The following is a 9,804-nucleotide window of genomic DNA, read 5'->3' on the forward strand; positions in this document are numbered from 1 at the left end:
AATCGAATAATAATGATCATCAATTTTTATTATTCACGGCCTCCAGAAGAAGGCATAAGTATAATGAATATGGCAACTTTAAACAGAGATTTCGAATGAAATGTGGACAAACACATATATTATTGTTATAGGTTTGGTGATATGAAGACTCGCTTCTTCGCGTAAAGATTTGAAGATTTGGGAGGATCGATAATCAAGGAATAATACTATTCTGCGTCATGTGAGAAGACTCTCAACTATATTGGATTCATTGCATTAGAAGACCTCAAGTTGAGTATTCATCGGGGGAGAAATTACGCGCTGCACTCTTTTTCCCTTAACCATGGTTTTTGTCTCATATTGGGTTTTTCCTGGTAAGGTTTTTAATGAAGCAACATTTCGAGCGTATTACGAAGAATGTTGTACTCTTTTTCCTTCATTAGGTTTTTTTATCCCACAGGGTTTTTCCTAATAAGATTTTAATGAGACACAGTCTTCGATAATGGACATCCAAGGGGGAGTGTTACGACATATTTGTGGATGACCATTATATTCGTGTATTTTCTAGAATGTTCTAGATCTAAGGTTTAGTGTTTTCTAAGAAAACCCTAACTATTGTACATGTATATATATCCCTTACTCAATGGAATTATGGACTGATTGATTCTTTTCCCAATTTCTCTCTCATTCTCTTTAGTTCACAACGAAAACTTATTTAACAAAAAAAAAAAAAAAAAAAAAAATTACAAACAAATATACATGACGAGTTGGTGAGCCTAAATCACAAAAAATATATTTTTTTTACGGTCTACTCCGTAATGCAGGCCTCGCAACAATGATTTCGTGCCGTCAACAATCACAGGATCTTTGATTAATTCATCTCAAATCCTTATTTCACCCAAAAAAAAAAAAAAAAAAAAAAAAAAGACAGGAAATGGATATTATCTGTTTGTAATAAGAGTTAAAAATTTGTTGTACATTTTAAATTTTCTGATAAGAGTAATATAATCCTATTTAGCAACAGAGGAAACAATTCCATTTTAAAAAAAAAAAAAAAAAGGTTGCCGAAATTCCAGCAAAATATTTCGGAAATAAAGCGGAATTTTTAAAATTAAAGAACTTCTCCATTTTTGTCTCCTCTGGCTCGCCTCATTCTTTTCCCTTTCTCTTTGAAATTAATGGAGCATTCCCCTCTACCTCCTGGGTAATTTTTCATCATTTTCTTTCATATATTATTTTTAATTTCTTTGCATTTTTTAATTTTTTTTTTTTTTTAAAATCTATTTTCTTTTGGTTTTTTGCTTTATTTGTGTGTGAATTGTTTGATATTGGATAAACATTGATTTAAAATGATTCAAAGAAATGATCATAAATTCATAATGATATAATTTGATGGTTATTTGTTGATGATCATTGTAGTTTTACATTTAGTGCTCATTTGTTCATGTGAAATGCAATTGTTAATGTAGTACTTTGAACATGCAACAAATTTTGCTATGTTGTTTGTAGTGTTTTTTCTTGTGCTCTATATGTTTATCTCTCGGCCAAGGCTGAAGCCGGGGTAGGAAGGCTATGGCTGATATGGGTTTTGAATGTATTTTGTTTAGCATATATTGTGGACATTTTGTAAACAATGAGGGTAGAATAGGGATGTTTTGGAGAGTTATTATGGAGTTGGAGATTAATAAGTGTTTAAGGGGTTAATAATGGCGAGTTTAGGGAAAAGTTTGTCAAAATGGAACTATTTTTGTTCATAATCGATACAATTGTGGATTAAAACCTCTTTGTTTTTGAAAGGGAGATGTTTTTGTTTCGCAAGGCAAATGTATTTACAGTTGGGGGGGGGGTCTTTCCCTGAAGCTAATGATATGTATGAAATGATATGAATGTTTAAAATGAGTTAATAATAGGATTGTTTACTTGTTTTGGAAGGTCATTAACCTATACTATTGATGAATGCTTGTAGTCATGTGAGACAATTAAGAAACTTATATTCGTTTTACTTCTTTGGGTGATTTGAATAGCAAAAATGTAATAGCCGACTTTGAGAAGATTAAAACGGCAATCTTTCTAGAGGCATGGTAAAGGATGTCAAAATAAAAGTGCAAGCAAAGGATGTGCCTTTTTCACATCATTAGGCTTTAGTATCTGTTAGATTTACATTGTTATATCTATAAATTTTAAGTATGAGTAGTGGTTAGTAGATGTGCCTTTTTCATCTTCATTTAGAAAATCATATCATATGTCTTTAACTAGCTGTATCATGTGCAAAACCCAGTAATGAGATCAGAATACATCAAGCAATCTGATGATTGTTTTTTGTAGGGTATAAGCTCAAGCTGTCTCTTTGCGATTTCTTTGTGCACCTTTTTCATTATGTTTTCTCTTGTTTAGGTCATTTGAAACATATTATACTATTAAGATTTTACAGTATGTGGAAATTGGCTGTTCTTCTTAACTGATACTGTTTATTTGGGATCCTTCACAAGCAAAACAGTTCTATGTAAGTTTGTGACCACATTGAAAACATTTAATTACATTGTGTGTACGTATGTAGCGTGTGGGATTTTCTAGTCTTGACTTTGTTGAAGGAACTCCTTTTGGAATCATTTTGAACTTGTTTATACATCTAGTAAGCTGCTTGTGTGATTCTATGCTCTATCTCTATCTTTTTTTGGGTGTGAAGAGGGAGGGAGGGAAGAAGGCGAGTTGATTTATTCATAACTCGTTTCATTGAAATGGTAACAGCAGAAACAGTTCTTGTGATCCATCAGAAATTGCGGAGAGGGGCGTCTTTCAGAGGCTCAGACGAATATCTGGACTCTCAGATCCTTTTCCTGTTCATGGTATGATGATTTTACTTTCCTTCTGCTTATGATCCTTGCCAGTTTTAGGTGTGACATAGTCTGCAGTAATATTGACAGAACCTTTATATTAGACTTTACTCATTCAGAGGAGGAACCACTTGAGATGACAGAAGAAGCGCCTGCAGATGAACACTCACTCAGAGAAGAATCCGAGGAATTTTCAGAGTCTGATACAGTGAGCACCTCAGACTCGGAACATAACTCTGGTGGACAAAATTCCCACTGGCGAGGATTCATCCATATGTTAAAAAAGGGACCTAAGCGTTTTCAGACACTTCATCCATTGACTTTGCCAAAGCTTACGAGGCGAAAGAGTAGAAGTGCTAGGCATCGCATGATCCCAGTTATACCTGCACTAGAAAGTGGAATGTGCTTCTTCAAGCCATCTTGGAAAAATTTCTCACTCAAAGAGCTTCAAGAGGCAACAAACATGTTTAGCAAAGGTAATTTTGATGTTGTCAGTTAAGAAGTTAAAAGTCTATAATTTTAAATATTTAAGCCACCACCTACAGAGTTTACATTTAGGGGAAAGGGCAGCTAACATTTTGTATTTACATTTTCCCCCCATTTCTATAAGAGATTTTCTGTGGTTCATGATCTGAAACTTGGTGATTAAACAAAATGTAGCCAAGACTTCCTTAGTTCTGCAGAGCATTAATTTTATTAACATTATGTTGCTTGACAGCATCAAGTTGATGCCATTCAATTTGTTAACTTGTACTTATTTATTTATTTATCCACATTGTCGTTAATTTCCCCTGGCCCCCATTTGTGCAGACAATAAAATAGGAGAAGGAGGTTATGCTGAGGTTTATAAGGGAGTTCTTCCAAGTGGACATCTTATCGCTGTAAAACGTCTGTCCAAGGGAGACCCTGAAGAGCTGGCTGCAGACTTTCTATCCGAGCTTGGAATCATTGTGCATGTCAATCACCCTAATATTGCTAAAGTTAATGGTTATGGTGTGGAAGGGGGCATGCACCTCATTCTTGATTTGTCTCCTAATGGAAGCTTAGAATCTGTACTCCGTGGTGGGTATTAATGAAGAGCATTTTTTAATACCTGGTACATTTTTCAACTAGCTGTTGATTGAAAATAAATGAGGCTTTATCTCTGCCTTTTAGGTTCCAGGGAGAAACTCCTATGGGATATTCGATATAAGATTGCCTTGGGTTCAGCCGAAGGCCTACAGTATCTTCATGAAGGTTGTCAACGGAGAATAATCCATAGGGACATCAAGGCCGCCAACATACTGCTTACAGAGGATTTTGAAGCACAGGTATTGTATGCTTATATTAAAGGGTTATTTAGGAATTCTAGTACTCGATCTAACGGTCTCTCTTTTGTAATTGTTGATTTTTGAGAAATTTGCTGTGATCCTTGTTTGCCTCAATAATTTATTTTGAGGCCTTGATTTGTTATTTTACTGTGTGAAATGTAAATTTATTTTCTTGGTTACTGCTACATAGAATATCTAAAAATGAACTTTGTGGATCAATTATGGACTTTTTTTTTTTTTTTTTTTTTTTTTAATTAAACTCCAAATGCAGATCTCCGATTTTGGGCTTGCAAAGTGGCTTCCAGATCAATGGACTCACCACACCGTTTCAAAGTTTGAAGGAACATTTGGGTTGGTAGATTGAACTAAATGATCTTTTTTGTCATGAGCCCATTGTTTACTAGTAATTAACTGTAACTCTGGTTGTTACAGCTACCTTCCCCCAGAGTTCTTCATGCATGGCATAGTGGATGAAAAAACTGATGTGTATGCTTATGGGGTTCTCCTGCTGGAACTTATTACAGGTCGTCTTGCATTGGATAATACTCAGAAGAGCCTTGTTATGTGGGTAGGAGCACGATCCTTTACATAGATATGCTTTCTCACCGCAAATTCCATTCTGCTAATCTAGTCTTCCAAATATATTGCCTATCCGATCTTAAGCATCTTCAATTAATTATGGCAGGCCAAACCGTTTCTTGACAAGAGCAATTTAAAGGAACTGATTGACCCATATCTTGGCAATGGCTATGACAAGGATCAAATAAATCTACTGGCCACGACAGCTAACATGTGTATTCATCAATCCTCAATTGAAAGACCTCAAATGAGTGAGGCATGTTTTAGAATCATATTATCCAAAGAAAAATGCTCCTGGCCTTTTTTCCTTTTTGGGGGGGTTGGGAAGGTGTGTGTTGATGTGTTCAGGTTCGGGTGTGCAGTTTGTTTGTCATTAACAAGGAAATTTTAATGGATTATTTGTGTTGCAGGTTGTGCAGATCCTGAAAGGTGGCTCAAAATCTTCTGAACTTGGGAAGCTTACTCAAAAACCTTCCCTTCGAAGATCTTACTCAGTGGAGCTTTTTGATGCAGAAGAGTACAACTCAACCAAGTACTTAAATGATGTGGATCAGCTCATGCAAATAGCGTTTGACCTTTGAGATTCTAGCTGGATTGTATGTGCCTATTTGGTGTCATGTATCTTCATCTACGACACTTAGAAACTGCATCAGTAACTGCAGCCCTGCAAAATCTTTTACCTTCAAATGGGTTGTGGGATGTGGAGTTAACTGTTCCCAATGTATATTCATGTACTAATGAGGGGACAAATCGCAAATCAACGTACATCATCGTGTACAGGTTGCTGCTAGCAGCTCGTGCGTCACTGCATGTATTACCTATTTCATGAAAACAATTTTCTGCAAGGGCAGAAGAGATATCCTCCTATGAAATTTGGATGACTTTTCAAGAATACTTTTGTTGTTTTATTGTATGCCGAGAATATGTATATAGTTCATGTTGGTATATAACAAAGCCTCGTGTGTTACGCTGCAGTGTGATTAGTCACATAATTATGGTTTATAATAATGTTTTTCCTGTTGCATAGCATTTGGAGCCATAAAATTTGAACTGGATTTTTAATTTCTTGAAGTAATGAATTCTTAAAGAAATCGCTACAAACATTATTTCCAAATGCCATGACAATTGCGTTCATCTACACAAACAAATGAAACAGGTTGTGCCAGTTGCAATGGACTAACCATAGATAATAACATAACACCACAAATCCCAAAATCAAGAGTTCTATTAAGTATATATTAAGATCATCAAAAACTGATAATTAATCTGGTTTAGTAGCATCTTCAACACGGTGGCATGTCTGGCGGCGGAGGCAGCATTTGTGATTCCGGGTCTTTTCCGTCCTTCACAATGAGAGTGGTCATCATACCCCATGTAACATGGCGTTCTAAATGACAGTGCACATACCAAACTCCTGAACAAAGTTGACATCAATCCAAATTAGAATGGAAGATAGTTTTTAAATTACTTTCTTTTTACTTGTAATAACCATGTCAGGCACTCCACACTTGAAATGAGCACGAATAATGATTAATTGAACCTCATTTGGACCAAACAATGCATATTTTCATGACATATTCGAACAAAACTGTTGAAACATAAAAGCTTCCTACACAATCCGATCATTCTGCCCATTGTACAGGTTTTTCATTGAAGATTCTTAGGTGTATGTTAGAGATATGTATTGATGTCTGACGAACAAAGTTAACGAAATGAAGCAAACAGATCAGAAAACAAGATATAAGCAGCGGAATTTACCAGGGTTGTGAGCTTTGAATCTGATGGTAGCCCAGCCATTTCTAGGCACAATCACGGTGTTCTGAAGAGGAGGATCCACCAAATTGTAGTTCTTAGGGTCATTGTTTTTGTCAAAGTTACCATATCCATAGCCAACAACATAGAAACTTTGTCCATGGATATGCATCGGATGGTCTAGTCCAGCAACTAAATTGGTGCCTTGCAAGACTATCTCGATTGTGGAATTGAACTTAAAAATCCTCACCTGGGTGCTATGTTTTGATACTTCTAGTGCCAAATCTTGAAATTCAGCAGTATAGTTAAATGGCAGAGGAGGAAACTTTGGGAACTTTTTACCATACACGCCTTTGATATGGTAATAATAAGCCTGTAGAATATCAATATCAGGAAGAACAAAGCTTATATTGTTCATGCTGGCAGCAAATCTTGTCCCATTTATGCCCTCACATGTACGGTTAGCAGGGCAAGGTAACGCGTTAACTGAGACAGTGGAGAATATTCGGTGGTTCACCTTTAAGGGTACATTTACAGGATGATCTTTACTAGCTAAGCTTCTTAAGCTACTCGTGAAAGAATAAGATGCATTGGTGTCATTATAAGCTGGGAGGTAAGGGAGGGAAAGGGTTGAAGATGCGTTATGGTTAACTCCTTCATACTCTATAACAGCTGTGGTTGTGGTGTTATCGAAATCAACGTTAATCCCACTTGAATATGCTCTAGCTGCCATATAATAGCGACCTGGGAGCTGGTTAGCTTGAACTAGAACATCCATGGTTTCACCGGGGGCTATTGTTATGTAGTCACTTGTCAAAGGCTTGGTGTACTCTCCATCCGTGCCAACTAATGTGATTGAATGATTTTTAATAGCCAAGAAGAGAATTTGATTTACGGCAGCATTGATTATACGAAATAGAATGGTTTTTCCATATTGTACTCGGACTTTGAACGTTTCTGCAATACAAGGAAATATTTTAGAAGTGACAAACACTCCTTAAGAACAATATATTAATCTAAACCTGTGATGTGGTTGTATTCTGATGATAATTTCATAATCTTTATCTTTGACCTTAACTATAATTTTTGTTTTGTTCCTTAGACTTTCTATAACACAATTTCACATTGATCTCTTTCTTTAATTTTTGCTTTTGTTTCACTCATAATTCTACTTTTGCATTGCTTGAAAGGTTAAAGGTACAAAAATTGCACTAACCTGCTTTAGAGCATGGATACAAGTCACCAGGTTGGCCATTTATAGTGTAGGCATCTGATACATTAGGCGATCCTCCTGTGGCACGAAACTCCTCGTAGATCTCAAAGATGTCTCGCTTCCACCATTCTCCTGGTCATCGAAATTTCTCAAGTATGAAATAATATATACAAAGAACAAAGAGGGTTACCAAAAATAGCAGTACAATACGCAGATAAGTAAGCATGAAAACATTATTTTTGAGGATGATATAAGAGTTGGGTACCTAATAGGAGGGGCACTTCAAGATCAGGCTTTTGAAAAGGATAAAAAGTTCCAGGTTTTGGATAGATTATGATAGCACCATAGACGGTTGCTCTTGTCCACTCATTATGAGCATGCCACCAAAGAGTCCCTTCCTCCAGAGACAGGATCACAGTTTGTGTAAATCTCCCTCCTGGTTTGATAGGACACTGAGTTATGTACTCAGGTCCATCTGACCATGGATTTCTTGGCTGTTTCACTCCATGCCTGCAAAAGAGACAGCAATTTTCCTATAAACTTTTTCTTATCAAGCAGTAATGCTAGTTACAGTTTAACAGTAAATACTAGGCACAGATGGAGATGAGAAACCTGAGGTAATGAGGAAGATAGGAGCAAAAAAAATGTAATCTTTTAGATCTAAAGAAAAGTATTTTCATCCTACATTCAGAACTTTGGAGAATAGTTCAATATGATGGTCTTACCAGTGAAGGGTGATGTTATGTTTGCTTCTGTTGACAACTTCAACTACAACTGTTTCGCCTTTGTGTGTATAGATCGTTGGTCCTGGAAATTGCCCATTTACTGTAAGAATGGACTTCGTTCCACAGAGTCTAGTGTAGGGTGCTTCTGTCACCTATATTCCACAATGCAGTCATGAGAGACATCAACTTAACATGTACATGAAACTAACAGTTTTTTTTTTATTTTCAAAATATCATATACGCCTAATATGGTTTACTTGTATGCATGGCATGTCATTACAGTTGGTGTTTGGTTATACATAAAGAAGATAGAATATCACCAGAAAAAAGAGCTTCTGTTCGAAGCAGAATATACTTACAACCCAATGATAATGTGATGCCTGCAACTGAATTACACCTTCAATGAGAATGAACCACAAAGAAAGCAATATGGAATGCACATTTTTTTGCTGCATTCTTACTTTGTTAACTTCAAAGTAGCTTATGCTTAGTTTTCTTATGGTATTTATTTGAATTAAGGGAACTTTATAAACCAATAGGGGTCCAACCTTATAAGTTCAAAGGCGGTACAAGCTATAAAAGAATAATTTCATACGAAACAAGGATTCCCTAAACAAAGGCTAAGATAAAATGTTAGATAAGTCTATGCCATATTTGTTCTTTATTCAAATATGTATGCATTTTGTTATCAAGTCTCTGTTTATGTTTTAGAAGTCCTTAATTTCCACAATGAGTGTACAACTAATTTGATATTTCGGGTAATAAAGGATTTCAAAAGCTAGATACTAACTACTAATTAAGCGTGTCATTGTCTTCATTGCCTCCTAACACTTATGGGCGAATTGCTATCAACAAAAGAAGAAATATACAGGATGCATGCCTAACTAAGTCATGGTGCAGGACCACAGGCGCATAGCCACTGCTACAAGTATAGGGCTTTACAAATATGGAATTTCGACTAATTCGATCTCTTGTTGGAATTTTACAGATGATTCTTAAAGGTTACGTTCAATATATGATCAATTACAGAATGTATACGTCGAAAAAAAGACACTGATAATTATGAGTTTTAAAACTTGCTGATGAATCAATTATTGCAGTTGATAAGAAGAAGTATAACCAGAACTAGCTTTCTTGGTAACAAATCGACCTAATAATCTAATATTGTTGTTACATTCTAAATCAAGAGTCTAATGTAATCACACAACCCCTATTAGGCTGTTAGGTGGGTGGAGTTAAGAGGATACAGAACTAACCATAAGGAATCCTTGGCCCTTTTAGTTTTTAGCCATTTTGAATGTTTAACTAGGAGTTTCACCTAAACAATTTAATTACTACCAGAAAGTTAGCAATTAACCTTATGGTTGAAAGGTGGGAGTAGGGGGTTCCACCATACCATTAGGCTACCACTT

General features: G+C 35.9%; 2 protein-coding genes across 2 annotated transcripts; one reads left to right on the forward strand and one right to left on the reverse strand.

Annotated features, from left to right (window-relative positions):
* Nucleotides 1-1,012: 1,012 nt before the first annotated feature.
* LOC145582145 (receptor-like cytosolic serine/threonine-protein kinase RBK2) lies at nt 1,013-5,701 on the forward strand. The gene is made up of 9 exons (XM_081639162.1): nt 1,013-1,183; nt 2,728-2,825; nt 2,918-3,289; nt 3,624-3,875; nt 3,969-4,123; nt 4,395-4,474; nt 4,556-4,691; nt 4,809-4,958; nt 5,113-5,701. The coding sequence occupies exons 1-9, from the start codon at nt 1,158-1,160 to the stop codon at nt 5,281-5,283; spliced, it is 1,440 nt and encodes a 479-aa protein (XP_081495288.1). The 5' UTR covers nt 1,013-1,157; the 3' UTR covers nt 5,284-5,701.
* A 284-nt stretch (nt 5,702-5,985) lies between these two features.
* LOC145582146 (laccase-15-like) lies at nt 5,986-8,847 on the reverse strand. Its single transcript, XM_081639163.1, has 6 exons — nt 8,752-8,847; nt 8,393-8,544; nt 7,933-8,177; nt 7,671-7,799; nt 6,461-7,411; nt 5,986-6,116 (listed from the first exon to the last, which is right to left on the reverse strand). The coding sequence occupies exons 1-6, from the start codon at nt 8,845-8,847 to the stop codon at nt 5,986-5,988; spliced, it is 1,704 nt and encodes a 567-aa protein (XP_081495289.1).
* Between the last annotated feature and the right edge of the window lie 957 nt (nt 8,848-9,804).

This window comes from Chenopodium album, chromosome 15 (assembly GCF_948465745.1).
Source record: "Chenopodium album chromosome 15, dcCheAlbu1.1, whole genome shotgun sequence".
NCBI classification, from domain to species: domain Eukaryota; kingdom Viridiplantae; phylum Streptophyta; class Magnoliopsida; order Caryophyllales; family Amaranthaceae; genus Chenopodium; species Chenopodium album.

Bases quoted from the DNA above. Each gene is read 5' to 3' on its own strand.
- LOC145582145 (XM_081639162.1), top strand. From the start codon at position 1,158: ATGGAGCATTCCCCTCTACCTCCTGG. The intron at 1,184-2,727 runs GTAATTTTTCAT...AAATGGTAACAG, and splicing joins CATTCCCCTCTACCTCCTGG to CAGAAACAGTTCTTGTGATC. The intron at 2,826-2,917 runs GTATGATGATTT...CCTTTATATTAG, and splicing joins AGATCCTTTTCCTGTTCATG to ACTTTACTCATTCAGAGGAG.
- LOC145582146 (XM_081639163.1), bottom strand. From the start codon at position 8,847: ATGCAGCAAAAAAATGTGCATTCCATATTGCTTTCTTTGTGGTTCATT. The intron at 7,412-7,670 runs GTTAGTGCAATT...CTTGTATTGCAG, and splicing joins GTATCCATGCTCTAAAGCAG to AAACGTTCAAAGTCCGAGTA. The intron at 6,117-6,460 runs GTAAATTCCGCT...AACTTTGTTCAG, and splicing joins ATTCAAAGCTCACAACCCTG to GAGTTTGGTATGTGCACTGT.